At 38.1% G+C, this 25,072-nt stretch overlaps 1 protein-coding gene across 2 annotated transcripts in view; it reads right to left on the bottom strand.

Moving 5' to 3' along the window:
- The window catches only part of CHMP3 (charged multivesicular body protein 3), a 57,600-nt gene extending 50,389 nt beyond the window's left edge, over positions 1–7,211 (bottom strand). Inside the window, exon 1 of one of the 2 annotated variants that reach the window (XM_038561528.1) lies at positions 7,010–7,211. In XM_038561528.1, the coding sequence (XP_038417456.1) occupies positions 7,010–7,054 (45 nt within the window). In that variant the 5' untranslated portion in view covers positions 7,055–7,211. The remainder of the gene's footprint in view (positions 1–7,009) is intronic. The other variant, XM_038561529.1, reaches the window with a different exon arrangement.
- Between the last annotated feature and the right edge of the window lie 17,861 nt (positions 7,212–25,072).

Raw genomic sequence — 25,072 nt, 5'->3', positions numbered from 1 at the left:
GAAAGTACAACGATAACTTATAAAATAGGAGAAAATATTTGCAAATCATGTATTAGTAAGAGCTTACTATACATAACTCCTACAACTCTATAACAAAAAGCTCAATTAAAAATTGTGCAAAGGACATAGACATTTCTCCAAAGAAGATACACAAACATCTAACATGCACATGAAAAGATATTCCACTTCACTAGTCATTAAAGAAATGCATATCAAAGCCATGAGTTACCACTTCACACCCAGGAGATAGACTATCCAAAAAAATCCCCCCCAAAACCTTGTTGGCAAGGATGTAGAGAAACAGGAACTCTTGCATGTTGCCGGTGAGAATGTAAAATGGTGAAGCCATTGTAAAAAAAAAAAAAAAAAAGTTTTGGAGTTTCTCAAAAAGGTAAATAAAGAATTACCATATGACCCAACAATTCTACCCTTAGGTATATAATACCCTCCAAAATTGAAAATAGGTACTCAAACACTTAAGAAAGAAATGGTAACAGTTCTCAAAATAAAATCTTCAAGAAAACACGAGGGATTATTTCTTAATTCTAAGAGACCAGCATTATTCTAACACCAAACCCAGATGAAGACATTACAAGAGAGGAAAACTACAAAGTAGTATCTCTCATGAACACAGAGGCAAAAACCCTCTACAAAATGCTAGCAAACCAAATGGAAAAATATATTAAAATAATTATAAACCATGACTGAGTGGGATTTAATGCAAAGCTGGTTTAAGATTCAACTGATCACTGTAATCCACCATATCAGTAAGCTAAATAAGAAAAATCATATGAATTGGCACAGAAATTTTGACAAGACCCAAAACCAACTCACAATAAAAACTCTCAGCAAATCTGAATAAAGGGAAACTCCTTCAATTTAATAACTTAAAAAAATCTGCAACTCCCGGGGCACCAAGGTGGTACAATTGATTGAGGTCCAACTCTTGATTTCAGCTAAGGTCATGATCTCAGGGTCATGAGATCAAGCCCTGAGTTGGGCTGCACCCTCAGTGTAGAATCTGCTTGAGATTCTCCTTCCTTCTGCCCCTTCTGCTAATGCTCATGCTTGTGCTCTCTCTCTAATAAGTCTTTAAAAAAAAACTCTGCAATCCCAACTACACCTAACATCATAATTAATGGTAGGAAATTAAAAGCTTTCACCTTAAGTTTGGAACAAAGCAAGAATATCTCTCTTTACTCCTGTTAATATATAAAAATTGACTGTTTTCCAATATACCAGTAATAACTGGAACCTGAAATTGGGGGGGGGGTACCTTTACAATACCACCAAACAAACCAAAAAACACATAAGTATAAATCAAACAAATATGCATAGGCTCTACTGAAAAACTGTAAAACACTGATGAAAGAAACCAAAGACATAAATAAATGGACAGTCCATAGTCACAGTCCATTTTCATGGATTGGAAGACTCAACAGTAACACATCAATTCTTCTCAACTTCTGTGATTCCAGGTCTCAGGATGGGGATATACTAATCACACTGCTATAGACAGAATGTTTATGTCCCCCTCCTCCAAATTCCTATATTAAAACCTAATCCCCCAGTGTGATAGTATTTGAATGCGGGGCCTTAGGAAGTGATTGGGACAAGGGTACAGAGCTCTCCTGAATGAGTTTAGTGACTTTACAAAAGAGACCCAAGAAAGCTTGATTCATCCTTCTGCCATGTGAGAACACAGTGAAAAGACAACCATCTATAATTAGGAATTAGGTCCTCACCAGACACTGAATCTGTGGGTAACCTTGATCTTAGACTTCTTAGCCTCCAGGACTGTGAGAAATAAATTTCTATTGCGTTACAGCTACCTAGTCTACTATTTTGTTACAGCAACCAGAGCAAGCTAAAACAGGTATATAGACAAAGCTAAGTTCCCTTCTGACTCTTGACCCTCAGCCACCTACCTAGCACCTCTCTCTAAAGGCAATCTCTATAAACTAGGATTTTGTGTATCCTTCAAGATTTCAACCATACATAAAACTAGAAATTCATCAAAAGGAACAAATAAAACTGAACTTAGGTCAAAATGTACCTTTTGTGATCACTGTCAGATGGATATACAAAAGAGGGACGAGAAGGCTATACTTTAAACGCGTAACTGTTCCCTCATCATCTCCACTTTTGTATTTGATAGGCACATTACTCTTACTAAGGGAGTTCAACACTATGCTGACTCAGTGAATAATAAAGAGAAACATGATCCTTGCTCTCAAGAAGCTTACAATTTTGCTGAGGGGACAAGATAGAGAAATATATTCTCCCAGGATAACCTTTTCTTTAATGTCTTCCCTCATCTCCTGAATTCTGTCCAAAAATTGAACTCTGTGTTTCCTTCCCCTCCACCATCAGTATCCCATCAAGTCTGCTCTTTTCCTGAATTCTCTCATTTTCAATTCATGGTACCAAACCGAGGAGAATGATGGGGTTGACTAAAGGTAAGGTTAAACAGAAACCTAAGAATCAGCTTTGCACTCTTATTCCACACCCAGTAGATCAGCAAATTCTGGCCATATCTCCTAAATATCTCTAAAATTCATCCTACCCTTTCTATACCTGTATTTCCACTATTAGTTAAGACCAGCATCATCTCTCACTGGGCCACCAACTGGCCTCCATACCTAATTCTCTTCCTTACAATTCTTGCTCCAAACCACTATTCTGAATGCTCCCATCCTTAGTAGGCCTGGCACACAGGCCTTTGCTAATCTACCCTGTATCTACCCTCTGCAATTTTATATCTGACACTCTCATCACATCCCCCTGTATCCCACCTAGATTTCATAATATTTCATCCTCTAACCACACTTTAGTTTTTTCTGGTACCTCCAATCTATGCTCCACATCTCCACACCTTGCACATGCATTTTACTTTGCTTGGGATATCCCCTCTTCTCTAATTCTACAAAAAATCACCCAGCTGACTAATGCCTCTTGCAACAAGATCTAAATAGCCTCTTTGACCAGGTCTTCTTCCCCACTCTGAACAGTTAATCATTCCCTCCACTGTGACATCAAAGACCTTGTATATACTTATATCACTGCCCTTATTTACTCTAAAATATAGGTAGTTATTCACATGCCAATCGCCCCCAGTAAACTAAGTATTCTTTGATGTTGTCATCCAGTGTCTTATTTTTGAAAACCTGTGTCCAACTCAATACACACTACAATATCTCAATAAATGTTTATTGTATGAACCAAGTAAATGAAGTTTTTTCTTGATCTCCACCTCCGCATCTCATTTTCTTTTTTCTGATAGAAACGCACAAACATGAGGCATCACTTAATCTGAGTCATATGATTTAGGAATTGTGATGCCATGATTGTACTACTCCGAAGGCTAAATCAGTGAAATCCCTAAGTAAAGACAGCACAATTTTCAATTTTCCAGTGGAACCTCAAGTCCAACAGAAGAATCTCTTTCCAGCACAATCTCATGTTCTCTTCATTCCCATCACAACACAGTCACAGCTTTCTAAGTAAATTACAAGACTCCTTCATTCTTAATAGGCCAATCTACTCTTCACTTGGGCACTTTAAGGTAGAACAAGTTTCAACACTAAAATGTCTCCATCAATGGATCAGAGATGCCTGGGGGCAAGGACATTAGTCTGTAAGGCTCTTTCTTAAATAACTATGTTTCCCTGAAGAATCCCTTGAAACACTGTTATCTTAGGGCCTTTTGGCTTTAGGAATATTTGACTTTATTCTGACCATTATTCAATTTACCATATTCATTCATATTCAACATTATTTAGCACCTACTCTGTACTTCATACTCTTACGATGTGTGGGAACACCACCCAAAATGTATCTTACTTGCCTGACTTGTGACCATGGCTCAAATGTGGCACAGCTGCACCTGGCCCTTGCTCATCCTATGCTTGGGACTACGACCCACATGCCCTCTTCTTCCAGCCCCAACGTGGAAGGCATACTATAAATTTATCCTAACTCAAGAGTTGCCCAGCTGAGACTATAGCATTTTGTCAATTGTCTCCTTCCTTCTCTCTTCTCCTCTGCCAATATTATCTTTTAACTTCCTTTACTTAGCTTAACTTCTTTTATAAAGCTAAACATTTTCTTCCTTCTCTCTCTTAAAAAAATGCCAAACTAAAAGACTAAAATGTCTGACATTATGTGTCTTATTCATACATGTCTCCCAATACTTTATCTGTGTGTCAGCAGCTCAATAGAGGAAAAAAAAGTATTTCTCATTCCTGCCTTATTGGCACTTTTCGGAACTACAAACTCAATACTAAATCATTGTGGAAGGTGATAAAACACTTTCTTTGGTCATAAATCACGTTGTAAAGAGAACTTGGTAGAAGTTAAACCTTAGGCAAACAGAAACACTGTCTGACAAATTAGAACAAGATACAATCAAAACTCAAAGGTTAGCCTGAAGTACTATGAGGAGGAACTCGAAGAAAATCGTGGGCAGGCTATCTCCAGCACCAATTAAACTCAATAATCTAAGGGGTGTCTGGGTCGCTCAGTGGTTGAGTATCTGCCTTTGGCTCAGGGTGTGACCCCAGGGTCCAGGAACCAAGTCCCACATCAGGCTCCTTAAGAGGAATCTGCCTCTCCCTCTGCCTGTGTCTCTACCTCTCTGTGTCTCTCATGAATAAATAAATCGAATCTTAAAAAAAAAAAAAAGTGAATAATCTAATACTAAAGATCCCACTAAACAGTCAAGAACCAAATTACAGGAAGATGAATGGAAAACATGATAGTAAAGGGCTAAATCATTTCTGATTACCTCAGTCTGGGAGTAATAACTCCAACCTCTGAGCTCCTATAACTGTTTATCATAGTACCCAATCCAGACTTGTTCTTGCAATGCTTATCTTACTTGCTAGATGATACACTCCTTGGCTGTTTATTTCATCTTTATGATATCCCACTGGTAGGCATATATTTTTAAAAGATGTATTTATTTCAGAGAGAGAGAGAGAGAGAGCGCGCGCACAAGCATCAGGGTGGGGGAGTAGGAGAGGGAGAGAAATCCAAGCAGAGAGAAACCCAAGGCGACTCCGAGTTAAGTGCAGAGTCCTGTACAAGGCTCAATTTCATTACCCATGAAATCACCACCTGAGCCGAAACCAAGTCCCAACTGGATGTGTCACCCAGGTGCCCCCTGCCAGGCATATTTTAAAGATCAATCTCATGCACTAACCCTAAAGTTTTCTGGTATTGATTCACTTTCCTAGGTAGGCCACCCTACTACTGGAAGAGTATTCTGACATCATGTTCTTAGCAATTATATTTATCATTTAAAAGTTACACAAGTAACACATACACAAGAGACCAGTTTAAGTAGGAATAAGTCTGTTTTCCCAGAATCATCTCTTATTTCATAAATGGCAAAGCTAAGGTCAAACACTGAAAGAAAATAATCTCTAGGGCAGCCCCAGTGGCCCAGTGGTTTAGTGCCTGCCTTTGGCCCAGGGCGTGATCCTGGAGACCTGGGATGGAGTCCCACATCCGGCTCCCAGCGTGGAACCTGCTTCTCCCTCTGCCTGTGTCTCTGCCTTTCTCTCTCTCTCTCTCAATCTCTGTCATGAATAAATAAAATCTTAAAAAAAAAAAGAATCTCTAACATCAAAAATACACTTCTACAATAACAAGCATCTTTGAACACATATACACCACAGCATCTATATAATGCTCTACAGCTTACAAAGTAACCACACACTCTTACCTCATTTAAGCCCCACAATTTTTATTTTACCAGAGAGCAAAACTGAGTAAGTTGCCTACAGAAACTTTTATAGACCATGTACTGTCCTAGGATCTATGATTAACAAATATGACCAACATCAACACACGAAGTATGTGTCAGCAACCTCATGATGTAGGACATTGGTTTTTTTTAAAAAAAAAAAAAAAAAAAAAAAAAAAAAAAAAAAAAACGAAAAACATGCCTGCAGAAACTGAACAGGGGAGATCATTTATTAAATGAAGAATTTCAGGGCTGTCTTTCTTTTCTTTATGGATAAATTTGTACTGCGTGTTGTAAAGCTGTGCTTCTCAAACGTTAATGTTCACGCACCTCACTGAAGATCTTGTTAGAATTCAAATTATGATTAGAAAGGTCTTGGGTAGGGCCTCAGATTTCTAACAAGCTCCCAGGTGATGCTGAGGAGGCTGGTCTGCACTGGGGTGGCCAGGTTGTAGAATACATAAAGAATTAACCCTAATTAGCACCACTAGCCAAAACTTCACAGTCTGTCATCTTCCATGACACCGAAGTGAAACTATTAATCACTCCTATTTGACAAGACGTGAACTTTCCCTAGATCACGATGTTGGGGCTATGGGGAACCAGGATTCAAACTCAGAAAGACGGACCCTGCAGGGCACGCTTAACCGCTACACACTGTAGATCCCGGGATCTCAGGGAACAGGCAGATTCAAGATTCGAAACCAGGTCCAGAGTTCTCCTCGGTTCCATTCCCGCGAGTCGGGTCCGTACTACAATCAATGTCTGCAGTCGGATCCTGTTGTAGGACAGGCAAAGAGGAAACAGAGCCTCCCACTCCACTCCACTCCACACAGCGCGACCGAGCGGAGCGGCGGCGGCGGTCGCGGGGCTCCCGGGGACCACTCTCAGGGCAGCGGCAGGTCCCCGCGAAGGTCCGGAGACGGGCGTGAGGGGCGGGGCGTCAGCCCGGGAAAGGTTCCCGGCGGGACGTACCAAGGCGCACGGGGGACGGCTTCCCGGGGGCCAGGACCGCCTGGCTACCTCCGCGCCCACTGCCGGGGCTGAGAAACTCTTTATCTGGCCTTCGGCCCCCTTATGGAGTTCTGACGCAGCAGGGCTCTCTTCAGCCCCAGCCGCCTCCTTAGAGACTCCGCCTGCGGCCCCTCGGCCGAGTGGAAGGCCCCGGAAACGGGAGCCGGCCGGGAGAGCGCGGCCAGTTGCTTACGAACTCCTCTACACCCCACACGAACCCCCCGACTCTTTCGCCGTCGCCCTTACCAGCTCTTTGGGCGGCTTCTCCTGGGTTTTCCCAAACAGCCCCATGGCGCACTGAACTCGTCTGGCCCCCGCCGGCTTTCCGTTCCCTGCTCCCAGGCAGGTCACGGGCAGCCGCCTGGGCGGGGCAGGGGAAAGGAGAGGAGCCCCGACTCCCGGAGAAGGGAGCGGCCGCAGTGGAGGCGGTGCGCATGCGTCCGGCGCCTGCGCAGAAGCGGGGTTGGGCGGGGCTTGGTCGGAAAGGTGGTGGCGGTCGCGCATCTTCTTGCGGGGGACTCTATAGAGCGTTACGAGGAATTGGGCGTGTTTTAGTGAGGTGTGGAAGCGATTCCTTTGGAAGATACGGATTTGTCAGCTACACGTGGTGATTAGAGCTGCCCCTGATACTTCTCCTAAACCTGTACGTTGCACAGGAATCGGTATCTCCACCTAGACCACGTCCATTCACCACCACTTCCCCCAACGGCGTGTTTCCCGCAGGCGCGTCACAAGCAGCGAGCCAGAAATGCGCCTTTCTTCCTCCCACCAGACCTACTCCTTCCCTCTGTTGTCGCCACCGTCACCTAATCATTCTAACCTGGGCATCATCTTCTTTCCTCTTACCAAGTTCAACCACAGCAACTTTTCAACGCATTTGAACTCCAGCCCGCTTTGCGCCCCAGGTGTCACAGTGGTCAGGCCGTCATCATTTTCAACGTGGATGATTCCCACCTGGCATTTGTGTGTGTGTGTGTGTGTGTGTGTGTGTGTGTGTGGTCCTATGCGCCACATGGATCATGACCTTGATCAAATTCCCAAAGGTGTCTGTGATTATAAAGGACCAGAGGCATTTTAGCCGGGCAGTGACCCATAGTAGGTATTTGATAAATATTGTTGACTAATTGGAAGTTCAGTGTCCAATTATATGAAACATTGCTGCCTTATAGTATAGTTTGAACCCACGCAGCGAGCTGATGGCTGCTGTCATTTCATTACGGTAAAAGAGACCACTCATTTAGTGTCACAACCCCATACTCCCGTCTCTTGTGGGGATGTAAAATGGTACAACGACTTTGAAAAGGTTTTGGAAATTTCTTAAAATGCGAAACATAACCTAACTTAATGCCATTCCACTGCCAGCTAGTTATCCAAGAGGAGGAAAAGCATATGTCTTTACAAAGACTCCTACATGGATGTTCATAGCACCTTTATTTGTAATAGCCGAGAACTGGAAATAATCCAGATGTCCATCAAAAGATGAATGGATAAATCAATTGTGATAGATCCATGCAAAGGCATACTACTCAGCAAAAAAAAAAAAAAAAAGGACAAGCTATTGGTATATGGAACAACATGGATGAATCTCAAAATAATTATTCTGAAAGAAGCCAGGAAAAAAGAAAAGTACATACTCTGTATGATTGGATTTATATAGCATTCTAAAAAATGTGAGCTAGTCTATAGTGACAGTAGCTCAGTGGTTGCTAGGGCACGTTGGGCTAGTTTAGGAAGAGGCAGGAAGGAGGGATTACAGAGACACATGAGGAAGGTTTTGGGGGTGATGGATACTCTCATGATTTTGGTGGTTTCACAGATGTGTACAATGTCAAAACAAATGGATACTTTAAATTTGTGCGGTTTATGTGAATCATACTTCAATAGAGTTCTTTTAAAAATAGCAGTACAGGTTCATTGTAAGAAGTAAAATCCCATTCTTACTTCCTCAGGGGAAAGGCTCTCAAAGGACCTTATAATTAAATTATTATAATTATAGTTAGTGTGAATTGCTTGAGATCTTCACCTTTGGAGAGAATATGCTTTTATATATTTTTACTTAGTTGGGATCATATTATACATACTGTTTTTTGCAATCTCCTTTTTAAAGAATTTTACATAGATCTTCATTGATGTTAATATTTATAGCTAAGGGATTCTGTGGCAGGAATGCACTAAATTTTTTAAATCATTTCCCTGTTGTATGAGGTCAAATGGTTTCCAATTTTCCCCTATTATATAATGAATATAGACGCAGTTTAAGTTTTTAAAATACTGCCAAAGTTCTCTATATAGGTTGAACAGATTTGAACTACCAACAATGTATGAGGGCATTCTATTCCCTAAATCCTAACAATGAATACTATCAATATTTTGCAATTTTACCAATTTGAGGTTGTAAAATATTTTTTCTTAACACTCATTTCTATGATTATGAGTCTAGATGAGCATCTTTTTGCATATTTCTTGAATTACTTATGTGAATTATTACTTAAATTTCTTAGGAAAATTACCTCTTTGAATCCTTTACCTGTTTTCCACTGAATTGCTTTCCTTCTTTCCTTTCCTCCTTTTTTTAAATGTGAAGGAACTCTTTGAAAATGAGAAATCTGTGGAAATGTTCTTTAAAAGTTTTCTTCACCATATCCCTCATCTTCTTTTTCTTTCTTTTTGAATGAAATATAAGGCAGAAATTTTTCATATAATTAGACACAGAACTTCCAATTAGTCAACAATATTTATCAAATGCCTACTATGGGTCAGGCATTCTATAGGCTCTAGGAAAACTATAGTGAACAACAACAAAAAAAACCTCATACAATCTGGTAAGGACTGGTATTAAACAATGGTGATCCATAAAATTAAGTGAATTACTACAAATGTGCAAAATTCTGATGATAAGAACATGGTGATTAGTGAATCCTCCCTGCAGGTGATATATAAATGAGCCTTGGAGGGTGAGCCAGCAGAGATAGGAGTATCCAGTACAAAAGTACAAAAGAAACAGCATGTGTCTAATAACTTTCCCAGTTTCTAGGTGTGGTTTTGGGCCACAGGCACTTCAGTTCCTAAAGCTGCACTTCTTTTAAAATTGGTTATCAAGGGGAGAGAGGCCAAAGAGAGTGTGGATTGGGCATGTGACATCTAACTGAAATACAGAGCCCATGAGTATTGACAGAGACCTCCCTATAAGCACATCAATGCAGTTTTCCTCAGTGACTAAAAGGGCAGTGTTCATCTTCCACCTATTTTCCAGTCTCCATCCTCAGAGCAACATATACTCTATTTATGTCCTGATATTGTTTTGCCACTAGACAAAACTGTGGCTGTGGCTATAGCTTGTCCTTCATACATGGACCTCAGGAAACATGCACCAGATCCTCCACCTGCTAAGACTCACATCTGAGGGGGTGGGAAGAACTAAGTGAGCAGGCATTCTAGCTCTTAGCTCCTGCCAAACACAGCAAGTGTTTAACAGGATCACACTCCCTTACCATATGTTCACAAAGACGTTTATTCACACACAATTTCAAAGGTTTTATTTGCATTCTCCTGATCCCTGAAAAATATTATAAATAGATGCATATCCTTCACTTGAAAGGTACTGCAATGCCTGATGCTTTAAATATTTCCCTGAATTTGAAATGAAAAATAGAAGGTCTATTTTTCCTTCATTCTCCAGTTTGTCCTTGCTCATTTCTGTAATATTTCCCATATTAGGGATCATTGTAGCTCACAACTGCTCCCCATTCACCAGGTAGACTGTTAGATGAAATTCTTTGAGCAAGAAAATCACAACCCAATTCCTAACAAATTTTGGCCTAATAAAACTAAGATACACTTTGTTGTATACAACAGATGGACTCTGAAAATGTTAGATATAAACAGACCTTTGGAAAACTGAATTCCCTCTCATGCCTTGCATAATAATTTGGGGATGGATTTATCTGAATTTCTGACTAATCAGATCTCAGAGGCTCCTAGCCACAGCTTATGACTTGCAAGTAGGCAGAGAAAGACCTTGAGTCATCTGCCCATTTCCAGGCATTCCACCACCAATCTTACGATTACCTGTACTGGTTTCCAAGGGCTGTTATAACAAAGTACAACAAACCAGGTGATTTAAAACAACTGATATTTATTCTCCCACTGTTCTGAAGATTGGAAATCCAAAAATCAAGATGTCTGCAGAGCTATGCTTCCTCTGAGACTGTAGGTAGAATCTTTCCTTTTCCTAGGTTCTGCTGAGGGCAAACAATCATTGGCATCCCTTGGCTTGCAGCTGCCTTACTCCAATCTCTGCTTCAGTAATTACATGGTGTTTGTATTAGTCAGCTTGTGCTGCCACAACAAAATATCATAAATTGGATTGCTTAAACAACAGAAGTTTATTTTCTCACAGTTCTGGAGGCTGGAAGTCCAAGATAAGGGCCAGCAGAGTCAGGTTCTAGAAAGAGTTCTTTCCCTGGTTTGAACTTCTTGCTGCATCTTCACATAGTAGATAGAGCAAGTTCTGGTGTCTCTTTCTCTTACCAGGGTACTGATCCCATCATGAGGTTCCCACCCTCATAATCTCATCTAAACCTAATTATCTCCCAAAGGTTCCATCTACAAATACCAACACGTTGGGGGTCCATATGTATTTTGGGGGTGGTACAATTCAGTAAATAGCAATGTTCCCTAGTGTCTCTCTTCCTCTTTTATAAGCACACCAGTCATATTAAGGGCCACCTTAATCCACCATGACCTTGTCCTAACTAATTATATCAAAAATGATCCTATTTCTGAATAAGGTCACATTCTGAGGCACTGGGGGTTAGGACTTCAACATATCTTTTTAAAGGGTATCACTTAACCTACAACAATTCTCATTTATACACGGCTCCTCCACTTTAGAGACTAAAATTAATAGAGGGTGGAAGGATACTGATTAGCTGAAGCCTTTCAAAATAAACAGACTTCTATCCTCCAGGAGTGGCCCCTAAGTAGGGGCAGTTTCCACTTGAAAGTGGTAAGTAGATTTGAGGTCTGACTCTAGCTTGAAGGATGTACTTTCCTTGGGAAATCACAGTAATCACTACAGCCACCACATATTGCCCTCTAAAGCACCATTTCCACCATTAAAACTCTCATGGGATATTCACATGCCTTTTCTTATTTCCGCACAGCATAGCAGAGGTAAAGCCTGAACTTTGACAAACCCAGCTGGAACATTTAAGCAATACTTTACTAAAGTTGCCAAAAATAGTAGATCAGAATTGGAAGAATAGCATATGACTCACACATTCAACGTGATGTTAGACTGAATATTCTGAAAAATTCACTACAAACACATAGAGTCTTGGTAAAACATAACCAGAACTATTTTATGTTCATGGTTGATCTAAAACAAAATAAGAGAAATTAGTAATATCTACCAATAATAGAAACTTAGAGACTTGTTTGTGTTTTTTAAAAATTATATATAATTTATAGGTGGTAAAGTGCACAGGTTTTAAGTGTATGATCTGATGAGTTTTTACATATATTTATACCTGTAAAACCACTATGTAGATCAACATTTAAAACATTTCCGAATCTTAGAAGGCTCTATCATGCCTATTTCCAGTCAATACCAACCAAAGATAATCATTATTCTGACTTGTATCTCCATAGATCAGTTTTATCTCTTCTTGAATAACACATAAGTGATATCAAACAGTATGCTGGTTTTAATGATTGGGCAGAGGAAGGGGAGGCAAGGTTTTTAAAGTCTAGGAAAATGGTGAAGCAAAATTGAGACCCCTCTGAAGATAAGAGCCTTGAAGACTTCACCCTCAGTGAAAGAACAGCCTAGGGAGAAAAATCTATCTGCTAACAAAGAGAGTTAAGAAGGAAAGGTTTGTTTCAGGCCACATATCTAGTGAAAAAATAAAATTAGAAGGCTTCTTTAAGAAACCGTAATTATAAGGCTGCCTTCCTGTGTGTTTAAATTTGTACTCCTTCCTTTGTGTTGCAAATCCCAAGCCTAGATATTAAATTAAACTGTTCCTAATTTAAATTGTTGAGAACTTCATGGGGACCTGAGGTGTGTGTGTTTGCGGGGGGGGGGGGAGGTGAGGGGGGTGGGAACCAAGCTATTAACTTGTAATTGTATACTCTGCTAAAATATCATTCCAAAATGAGGGCAAATAAAGACATCTTCAGGAATAAAAATGACTAAAAATAGATTTAAAAATCCACAAACCAACAGATCAACACTAAACAAAATTATAAAGAATGTGCTTTACAAATAATAGTGATGATCTTAAAAAGAAGACCTTAGATACAAGAAGAAATGATAAACAATAATTTAGTGACTACATGGTCAATCTGAAGAGAGTTGACTGAATAAATGATAAAAGTATTGAATTTGGGGAGATTAAAAGGGTAAAACTAAGACATTCCACAACAGTAATATGAAAAAATGGGTAGGAAGCCATTGAAATTAAAATGATCACAGGAATCACACATCTTCCCTGTTTTCTCCACAGCAGTGGGGTACTGAAAACAAGATATGCTCTAATATTCTTTGAGAAGAAGTAAAGATATCAAATAATTTTAGATATTGAGTACATTTGTTAGAATTTTAAGGATAATCACTAAAATAAAAGCAGTACTTCCAAAATAGTAGAGGGAAAAATGGAATTAAGAATATTAATCTAGGGGCACCTGGGTGGCTCAGTTGGTTAAGCGTCTGAGTTTGGCTCAGGTCATGATTTCTGGGGTCCTGGGATGGTCCTGTGTTGGGCTTCCTGTTCACCAGAAAGTCTGCTTCTTTCTGATGCTCTGCCCTTCCCCCTATTTGTGCTCTCTCTGTCTCTCAGGTAAACTAAAATCTTTTAAATAAATACAGTAGAAAAAGAGACAGAAAAGCCAGGGAAAGTAGGAGGCACAAAATACAATGATAGTAATAAAGATACATCAGTATTCATAATGAAATGTACTAAACTCACCAGTGAAAAGAGATTCCAGAGTAGGTTCTTTTATATTTAGTTTTAAGCTACTTAAAAGGAACATAACTACAACATAAGACACAAAAAAAATTGGAAGAAAGATCTGGACAAACATAGTTACCAGGAAATTATTAACCAAAACAAAGCTGTTATAGCTATGTTATTCCCAGACAAAATAGATTTTATGGCAAAATAACTTTTTATGGTAAAGAAGTCTATAACGTTCAAATTTCAATCTACCAGGAGACTAATCATATAGTCTAAAAAGAAAAAAAGAAACAAGAACTGACAATTTCAAAGAGAAATACATAAATCCATCATCATAGGGGGGAAATTTGAATTTTTCTTTCAATAATTGATAGGTCAAGAAGACAAATATTTAATAAAGACAGAGAAGACATGAAAACAAGACATGAAAATATTTAGTCTAATTGTCATATTTTTGTATACAACAAACAGAATAAGTTATTGTATATCAAAGTTTTGCCAAAATTGACTATGTACTAAAATACAAGTGAAGAAAGTATTTTGATACACACCCCATACATTATATGACCACATTTCAATTGGGTTAAAAAGCAATGACAAAAAAAGAAAAATTATTTTTGAAATGTGAAAACATTTTTCCAAGTAGCTCATAAATCAAATAATCTTAATGGAAATTGGGGAGCCTAGACTCCCACTACACTGGATAGTCACAAGGCAACCCTCCCCCTCTCCACTGGGGTGGTGTTAAAGGAGATCTAGTAGACTCAGTGATACTAACACCACCCCTATTACAGTGTCAGTGGAGAACTAGAACACTCATCTCTATCTAGCATTAAAGAGGAACTCCTCTCAGGGTCCTAGGTGGCTCAGATGGAAGAGCATGTAACTCCTGATATCAGGGTTGTGAGTTCAAGCCCCACGTGGGGTGTAGAAATTGCTTAAATAAATAAAAACTTAAAAAAGAAAAATGAACTTCTAAAAAAAAAAATTAAGAGCAACTCCTCTCACATCTCAGTGAAGGCTAAGTAGGGAACTTGCACTTCTACCTTCACCTGTAAGTAATGAGGTGGCACCTCCACTTTTCCTACCAAAGCACTGTCAGAAAAAAACCCAGCAGAAATAAGTTTAAATAAGATGCACAATCTTAGAACAGAACATGAAATGTCCAGGTTCCAAATGAAAATCTCTCATCATACCAAGAACCGGGAAGATCTCAAACTAAATGAAAAAATGTATTCAATATATGCTTTACTAAGTTGAACAGTGTCTCCCAAAATTCATGTCCCCTGGAATGTTACTTTATTTGAAAATAGGGTCTTTACACATAAATTAAGTTGAGATCATATGGGCTTAAGGTGGGTCTTAAATCCAATAAAACTGGAGTCCTTATAAGAAGAGGGAAATTTGGACACAGACACATAGTAGAGAAAACCATGTGAAGACAGAAATAGAGATTGGAATGAAGGGGAAATGAAGGCATTTTCAGTTGAAGGAAAACTAGGAGAATGTGTCACCAGAAAACTACCTTAAAAGACAAGATAGTATTTTTTAAAAAGATTTTATTTATTTCAGAGAGAGAGAGTACAAGTGAGCACATGAGGGAGGTGGAGGTGGGGAGGGTAGAGTGGCAGAGGGAGAGGGAGAAGCTGACTCCCCATCAAACAGGGAGCCTGAAGCAGGGCTGGACATAGGGCTGGACATGAGGCTGGATCCCAGGACCCTGGGATCATGACCTGAGCTGAAGGCAGACGCTTAATGGACTGAGCCATCCAGGTGCCCCAAGAAAAGATATTTTCTTAACAGAAAGGAAACAATAAATGAAGGAATCCAGGAACACAAGGGAGCAAAAAAGAACAGACCAGGCAAAAATATGGATTAAATAAAATGTGCTTTTGCTCTCCTTTTAAGTTTTCTAAACTGTGTTCAATGATTGAAGCAAAGATTATAACATTGCCTAATGTGATTCTAAATATAGATAGAGGAAATACAGAAGATAATTATATTATAAATGGGGGAAGGAAAAGAGACCTAAAGAGAGATAAGGTTTCTATGCTTCATTGAACTGGTGAAAAGATGATACTGGTAGGCTGTGATAAGTTATTTATGTATATTGTAATACCAAGAGCAACTACTGAAAAGCTATGCAAAGAAGTACACTAAAAAATACCATAGAGATATTGGCTATTAGGGAAATGAAAATCAAAACCACAATGAGACCACTTCACACACACCCAGATGGCAACAATAAAAAAGATAAAAAGTAAGTGTTACTGAGGATACAAAGAACTGGAACTCTCATATACTAATAGTGGGAATGTAAAACGATGCAGTAACTTTGGAAAGCAGTTTGGCAGTTCCTCAAGGAACTAAATATGATTCAGGAATTCCACTGTAGGTACATACATCAAAACGAAAATATATGTCTACAGAAGAACTTGTACATAGATACTCATAGCAGCATTATTCATAATAGTCAAAAAGTAGAATTAACCCAAATGTCTATTGACTGATAAATGAATACGTAAAATATATTATCCATGTAATCAAATACCATTTGGTCATAAAAAGAAATGAAATATTGATTCATGCTACAATGTGGATGAAAAATTGAAAACACTATGCCAAGCCAAAGAAACCAAATCCAAAGAACACATAATTTTGTATAAAACAGGCAAATCCATAGTGAGAGAACATAAATTAATAGTTTCCAGGAGATTGGAAAAATGCAGAATGGAATGTCATTGCTAATAAGTATGGGCTTTCTTTTGGAGGTGATGAAAATGTTCTGGAACTATATAGTGGTGATGGTTGCACAACTTTGTGAATGTACTAAAAGTCAATGAATTGTGAATATGGAGGTGAAAAGTACAGCATAAGAAATATAGCCAATAATATTGTAATAATGTTGTATGGAGACAAATGATAACTACACTTATTGTGATGAGCATTAAGTACTGCATAGAATTGTCAAATCACTATGTGATATCCCTAAAACTAATATAATGTTGTATGTCAACTACACTTCAATTATTAAATATTTTTAAATGAATGAATCATATGGTATGTGAATTATATCTAAATAAAGAAGTTTTTGGGCAGCCCAAGTGGCTCAGTGGTTTAGCACCGCCTTTAGCCCAGGGTGCGATCCTGGAGACCTGGGATCGAGTCCCACGTTGGGCTCCCTGCATGGAGCCTGCTTCTCTCTCTGCCTGTGTCTCTGCCTCTCTCTCTGTGTCTCTCATGAATAAATAGGTAAAATCTTTAAAAATAAATAATTTTTAAAAAAGTTTTTAAAACTATAGATATATCAAAATGGCATTCTAAAAATATTCAAGTAATTCATAGGAAGAGAGGAAAAGAAAACAGAATAAACAGAAAATAAAATATAAACAGACTTAGTCTGAACATATCAATAATTATATTAAATGTAAACAGCCTAAATACAATTAAAAGAGATTGATAGAAAGGATTAAAATATAATACAACTATACATTATGTACAATAAGCTTACTTCAAATATAATGATATAGGCAAGATGAAAGTAAAAGAATGGGAAAAGTGATATCATGTAAACATTAATCAAAGGAAAGCAGGAGTGGCTTAATTATCAGATTATTTATACATAAGAGCAAAGAAATTCACCAGAAAAAATATGTACACTATACCATGATACAAGTGTCAATCCATCAAGAAGACATGGCAATCTTAAATGTGTATATATCAACAGCAAAAGGGAAAATAATGAGAAATAAAAATTGATAGGACTGAAATAAAGAAACAGACAAATACATAGTTACAGTTTGAGATTTCAATACCACTCTCTCAATAACTGATAGAACAGGGGCACCCAGGTGGCTCAGTGGTTGAGGGTCTGCCTTAGGCTCAGGTCACGACCTGGGGTCCTGGGATCAAGTCCTGCAATAAAAGAAACCTGCTTCTCCCTCTGCTTATGTCTCTGCCTCTCTCTGTCTCTCATGAATAAATAAATAAATAAAATAACTGATAGAACAACTAAGAAAATCAACAAAGATATAGAAAAATATCATCAATCAACAGGAGAGGATCTAAATGACATTTATAGAACGGTCAACAAATACTCACTCTTTTCAAGTGCCTACAAAACATATATCAAGGGAGACCAGGGATCCCTGGGTGGCTCATCAGTTTAATGCCTGCCTTTGGCCCAGGGTGTGATCCTGGAGTCCTGGAATCAAGTCATACATCAGGTTCCCTGCATAGAGCCTGCTTCTCCCTCTGTCTGTGTCTCTGCCTCTCTCTTTCTCTCCCTGTGTGTCTCTCATGAATAAATAAATAAAATATTTTTTTTAAAAGGGAGACCATATTATGGGCCATAAAATAAACCTCAAGAAATTTAAAATAAGTTAAATCATACCGAGTATATTCTCTAACCACAGTGGAATCAAACTAGAATTCAATAACAGAAAAATCCTCCAAACACTTTGAAACTAAACAGCAACTTATAAATAATTAATGGATCAAAGAGAAAGTTTCAAGAGAAATAAAGAATGCATTGAACTTAATGAAAATGCAACATATCAATGTTTGTAGGACACAGCTAAATCAATATCAAAAAGAAAATTTATTGCATTAAACATTAGAAAAGTAGGAAAGTTCTATTATATTTTTTCTCAGTTGCTTTTTTATTTTTTAAACTTAATCCAGAGATTTTTAAAAATCATTAAAGGAACATACAGTTTTTTAAAATATTCAACACAATTCTTAAATAGAAAGCTTTTCCATAACATTGGGTAAGAGAGATTTTCAAGTATTACTCTTTTTTATAATGCATGGTATTAATATATTATACAGCCAAATAAGGTATTTACTTTAACAGCCAACAATATATAACATATATGTACACTTGCTTTGTCTTTTATGCTATTTTGATTCATTTAAAGGCAGGAATAATATGTTCTGAAAAGAAAAATCGTCAGTAGCATCTACCACACTACAAAAGATTAGAGGATTCTCAACAAATGAGTGTGAGTTTTTGCCAAAGTCATGTGATAATAATAATAATAATAAACCAGAATCAATACTTAAAAATGAATAGTCTCTCTTGTAAAAATGTATATTCTTTTTGTCGTGTTTTATTTTTTCCTCTCTTCCCCTATGGTCCTCTGTTTTGTTTCTTAAATTTCACATATGAGTGAGATCATATGATAACTGTCTTTTCCTGATTGACTTATTTCGATTAGCATAATACCCTCTAGTTCCATCCACGTTGTTCCAAATGATAAGATTTCACTTTTCTGATGGCTGAGTGGTATTCAATTGCGCATATATATATGTATACACACACACACACACACACACACACATATATAACTATATCTAGGGATCCCTGGGTGGCGCAGTGGTTTGGCGCCTGCCTTTGGCCCAGGGCGCGATCCTGGAGACCCGGGATCGAATCCCACGTCGGGCTCCCTGCATGGAGCCTGCTTCTCCCTCTGCCTGTGTCTCTGCCTCTCTCTCTCTCTCTCACTATCATAAATAAATAAAAATTTAAAAAAAAAAAAAACTATATCTATCTATCTATCTATCTATCTATCTATCTATCTATCTATCTATCTATCATCTATCTATATCACATCTTTATCCGTTCATCTGTCAACAGACATCTGGGCTCTTTCCATAGTTTGGCTATTGCAGACATGGCTGCTATAAACATTGGAGTGCAGGTGCCCCTTCGGATCAAAACATTTATTTCTTTGGGGGAAATACCTAGTAGTACAATTGCTGGGTTGTAGGATAGCTCTATTTTTAACTTTTTGAGGAACCTCCATACTGTTTTCCAGAGTGGCTTCACCAGCTTGCATTCCCACCAACAGTGTAAAAGAGTTCCCCTTTCTCCGCATCCTTGCCAACAACTGTCATTTCCTGACTTGTTAATTTTAGCCATTCTGACTGGTGTGAGGTGGTATCTCATTGTGGTTTTGATTTGTATTTTCCTGATGCGGACTAATTTTCAGCATCTACCACAGGAGAAAAATGTTCCTGATGTTGAGCATTTTAAAAAAGATTTTGTTTATTCATGAGAGACAGGCAGAAACATAGAGGGAGAGGTAGGCTCCCTTCAGGAAGCCTGATGCAGGACTCAATCCCAAGACCCTGGGATCACGACCAGAGGCAAAGGCAGACGCTCAACTACTGAGCCACCCAGGTGCCCCTGATACTGAGCATTCTTTCATGTGTCTGTTGACCATTTGTGTGTCTTCTTTAGAGAAATGTCTGTTCATGTCTGCCGCCCATTTCCTGATTGGATTATTTGTTCTTTGGGTTTTGAGGTTGATAAGTTCTTTATAGGTTTTGAGTTTGATAAGTCCTTTATAGATTTTGAGTTTGATAAGTTCTTTACAAATTTTGGATACTAGCCCTTTTATTCTGTTAAGACATTTGCACATATCTTCTCCCATTCTGTTGGTATTCTTTTGGTTTTGTTGACTGTTTCCTTTGCTGTGCAAAAGCTTTTTATCTTGATGATAAATAGTTCATTTTTGCCCTTGTTTCTCTCACCTTTGAAGCCATGTCTAGCCAGGACATGGCTTCTTGCTGCAGCTGAGGTGATAGAGGTTGCTGCCTGTATTCTCCTCTAGGATTTTGATGGATTCCTGTCTCACATTTAGGTCTTTCGTCCATTTTGAGTCTATTTTTGTATATGGTGTAAAAAAATGGTCCAGCTTCATTCTTCTGCATGTGGCTGTCCAATTTTCCCAACATCATTTGTTGAAGAGACTTTTTTCCATTGCATTGTTGAAGATCCATTCTGGGTTCTCTATTCTGTTCCATTGATCTATGTGTCTGTTTTGTGCCAGTACCATACAGACTTGATGATTATAGCTTTGTAATAGAGCTTGAGGTCCAGTTTCGGTTTTCTTTTTCAACAGTCCTTTGGCTAGTCAGGATCTTTCCTGTTCCATACAAATTTTAGGATTATTATTTTAAGCTCTGTGAAAAAAGCTGATGGTATTTTGATACAGATTGCATTGAATGTATAGATTGTTCCAGGTAGCATAGATTTAACACTATTTGTTCTCCCAATGCATTAACATGGAACCTTTTTTTCCATTTCTTTGTGTCTTCCTCAATTTCCTTCATGAGTGTTCTATAGTTTTCTGAGTACAGATCCTTTACCTCTTTGACTAGGCTTATTCCTAACTATCTTACAGTTTTTGGTGCAATTGTAAATGGGATGAACTCCTTAATTTCTTTCTTCTGTCTCATTGTTAGTACATAGAAATGCAATTGTTTTCTGTGCATTGATTTTATATCCTGCCATTTCGCTGAATTCCTGTATGAATTCTGGTAATTTTGGGGTGGAGTCACAGAGTATCATCTTGTCTGTAAAGAGTGAGAGTTTGACTTCTTTACTGATTTGGATGCCTTTTATTTCTTTTCTTTCTTCTTCTTTTTTTTTTTTTTTTGTCTTATTGCTGAGGCTAGGACTTCCAGTGCTATGTTGAATGACAGTGGGTATCCCTGCCATGTTCCTGATTTTAGGGGAAAAGCTCTCAGTTTTTCCCCATTGAGAATGATATTCGCTCTGGACTTTTCGTATATGGCTTTTATTATATTCAGGTATGTTCCCTCTATCCCTACACTGTGAAGAGTTTTAATCAAGAAAGGATGCTATACTTTGTCAAATGATTTTTCTACATCTGCTGAGAGGATCATATGGTTCCTGTCCTTTATTTTATTAATGTAGTATGTCACACTGATTGATTTGTGAATGTTGAACCACCTTTGCAGCCCAGGAATAAATCCCATTTGGTCCTGGTGAATAATCCTTTTAATGTACTGTTGGATCCTATTGGCTAGTATCTTGGTGAGAACTTTTGCATCCATGTTCATCGGGGATTTGGGTCTGTAATTCTCCTTTTTGGCAGGGTCTTTGTCTGGTTTGGGGATCAAGGTAATTCTGTCCTCATAGAAAGAGTTTGAAAGTTTTCCTTCCATTTCTATTTTTTGAAACAATTTCAGAAGAATAGGTATTTTTTTTTAATTTTTTTATTTATTTGTGATAGTCACAGAGAGAGAGAGAGAGGCAGAGACACAGGCAGAGGGAGAGGCAGGCTCCATGCACCGGGAGCCCGATGTGGGATTCGATCCCGGGTCTCCAGGATCGCGCCCTGGGCCAAAGGCAGGCGCCAAACCGCTGCGCCACCCAGGGATCCCCAGAAGAATAGGTATTAATTCTTCTTTAAATGCTTGGTAGAATTCCCTGGGAAGCCATTCAACCCTGGATTCTTGTTTATTGGGGAGATCTTTGATTACTGTTTCAGTTTCCTCCTGGTTATGGGTCTGTTCAGATTTTCTATTTCTTCCTGTTTGAGTTTTGGTAGTTTATATGTCTCTAGGAATGCATCCATTTCTTCTGCCTGATTTGTTGGTGTATAGTTGTTCATAACATGTTCTTATAATTGTTTATATTTTCTTGGTGTTGGTTGTGATCTCTCTTCTTTCATTCATGATTTTATTAATTTGGGATCCTTTCTCTCTTCTTTTTGATAAGGCTTGCTAGAGGTTTATCGATCTTATTCTTTCAAAGAACCAGATCCTACTTTTGTTGATCTGTTCTACTGTTCTTTTGGTTTCTATTTCATTGATTTCTGCTCTCATCTTTATGAATTATCTTCTCCTGCTGGGTTTAAGCTTAATTGGCAGTTCTATCTCCAGCTCCTTTACATGTAAGTTTAGGTTGTGTATTTGAGACCTTTCTTGTTTCTCAAGAAAGGTTTGCATTACTATATACTTCCCTCTTAGGACCGCTTTTGCTGCATCCCAAGGATTTTGAACAGTTGTGTTTTCATTTTCATTTGTTTCCATGAATTTTAAAAATTCTCCTTTAATTTCCTGGTTGACCCATTCATTCTTTAACAGGATGCTCTTTAGGCCTCCACGTATTTGAGTTCTTCCCAAATTTCCTCTTGTGATTGAGTTCCAGTTTCAAAGCATTGTGGTCTGAAAATATGCAGGTAATGATCCCGATCTTTTGGTACTGGTTGAACCCTGATTTGTGACCCAGCATGTTATCTATTCTGAAGAATGTTCCATGGCTCTTTAGAAAAATGTGTATTCTGTTACTTTAGGATGGAATGCTCTGAATATATCTGTGAAGTCTATCTGGTCCAGTATGTCATTCAAAGCCCTTGTTTCCTTAGATGATCTGCCCATTGCAAATAGTTGGATGTTAAAGTCTCCTACTATTATCGCATTATTATCAATGTGTTTAATTTTATTATTAATTGGTTTATATAATTGGCTGCTCCCATGTTAGGGGAATAAATATTTACAATTGTTAAATCTTGTTGGATAGACCCTTTAATTATGATATAGTGGACTTCTTCATCTTTTATTACAGTCTGGTTTAAAATCTAATTTGTCTGGTATAAGGATTGCCACTTCAGCTTCCTTTTGGTGTCCATTTGCATGATACATGGTTTTCCACCCCCTCACTTCAAATCTGGAGATGTCTTTGAGTCTAAAATGGCTCTCTTAAAGACATCAATAGATCTTGCTATTTTTAAAAAGATTTTATTTATTTATTCATGAGAGACACACAGAGAGAGGCAGAGACATAGGCAGAGGGAGGAGCAGGCTCCCTGTGGGGAACCTGATGAAGGACTTGATCCCAGGACCTTGGGATCATGGCCTGAGCCAAAGGCAGATGCTCAACCACTGAGCCACCCAGGCATCCCAGGTCTTGCTTTTCTATCCAATCTGATACCCAGTGTCTTTTGATTGGGTCATTTAGCCCATTTCAGAGTAATTACTGAAAGATATGAATTTACTGCCATTGTATTATCTGTAAAGTCACTGTTTCTGTATATTGTGCCTGTTCCAGCTGGTGTTACTTTTGGACTCTCTTTGCTTAAAGGATCTCTTTTAATATTTCTAGCGGAGCTGGTTTAGTGATCACAAATTCTTTTAGTTTCTGTTTGTTCTGGAAGATGTTTTATCTTTCTATTTTGAATGACATCCTAAATGGATAAAGTATTCTTGACTGCATATTTTTCTCATTTAGCACCCTGAATATATGATGCCAGTCTTTCCTGACCCTCCAGGTCTCTGTAGACGAGTCTGCTGCCAGTGTAATGTTTCTACCCTTGTAGGTTTTGAGCCTCTTTTCCTGAGCTGCTCTCAGGATTTTCTCTCTATCTCTGAGATTTGCAAGTTTCACTATTATATGTTGAGGTGTTGATCTATTTTTATTTATTTTGAGGGGGTTCTCTGTGCCTCCTGGACTTGAATGCCTGTTTCCTTCTTCAGATTATGGAAGTTATCCACAATAATTTGCTCCAATATATCTTCTGTTCCTCTTTTTCCTCCTCTTCTGGGATCCCGATATTCTTCTAATATTGTTTTGCCTTATGGTATCACTGATCTCTCAAATTCTCCCCTCATAATCCAGTAGTTATTTATCTCTCTTTTTCTCAGCTTCTTTATTCTCCATCATTTTGTCTTCTATATTACTAATTCTCTCTTCTGCCTCATTTATTCTGGCAGTTAGAGCCTCCATTTTTATTGCATCTTATTAATAGCCTTTTTTATTTTGACTTGATTAGATTTTAGTTCTTTTATTTCTCCAGAATGGATTCTCTAGTGTCTTCTATGCTTTTTTCAAGCCCAGCTAGTATCTTTAAAGTCGTTATTCTGAACTCTAGTTCTGACATCTTGCTTATGTCTTTACTGATTAGGTCCCTGGCAGTCAGTACTGCCTCTTGTTCTCTTTTTTGAGGTGAGTTTTTCCATCTTGTCATTTTGTCCAGAGGAGAATAGATGAATGAGAAAACAAAATACTAAAATGGCAACAATGACCCCAGAGAAATATACACTAAACAAATCAGAAGAGACAGAAGGAAAATTTTAGATCAGTAATCTAAGTGTTGGCCGTGAGAACATAAAAAAAGAAAAGTAAACCTAAGGCAGAAGAAAGGAGAAAATAAATATAAAAGTAGAAATCAATGAAACTTAAAATAGAAAAGCAATAGAAAAAATTAATGAAACAAAGAGCCGTTTATTTAAAAATACAAACAAAATGGACAGACCTCTAGAAGAAAAGACATAAGAATAAAAGAGAACACAAAAGACAAATATCAAGAATGAAGCAAAATATCATTACAGACCTTGCAGACACAACTGAGCTAATAAGAGATGAAATGAACCAATTTCCTAAAAGACAAAAGCTACCACAACTCACTCTATGAAATGGGGATGTGATATTATTGATAATAATATGATAGGTAGTATGATAGATAATATTCAATTAAGGGAATTAACTCATAATTTAAAAACAATTAGCATTGATTTTGTATCCTACCACACTGCC

Source organism: Canis lupus, chromosome 17, assembly GCF_011100685.1.
Source record: "Canis lupus familiaris isolate Mischka breed German Shepherd chromosome 17, alternate assembly UU_Cfam_GSD_1.0, whole genome shotgun sequence".
Lineage (NCBI taxonomy): Eukaryota > Metazoa > Chordata > Mammalia > Carnivora > Canidae > Canis > Canis lupus.
This window is presented reverse-complemented; position numbering and strand designations above follow the sequence as displayed.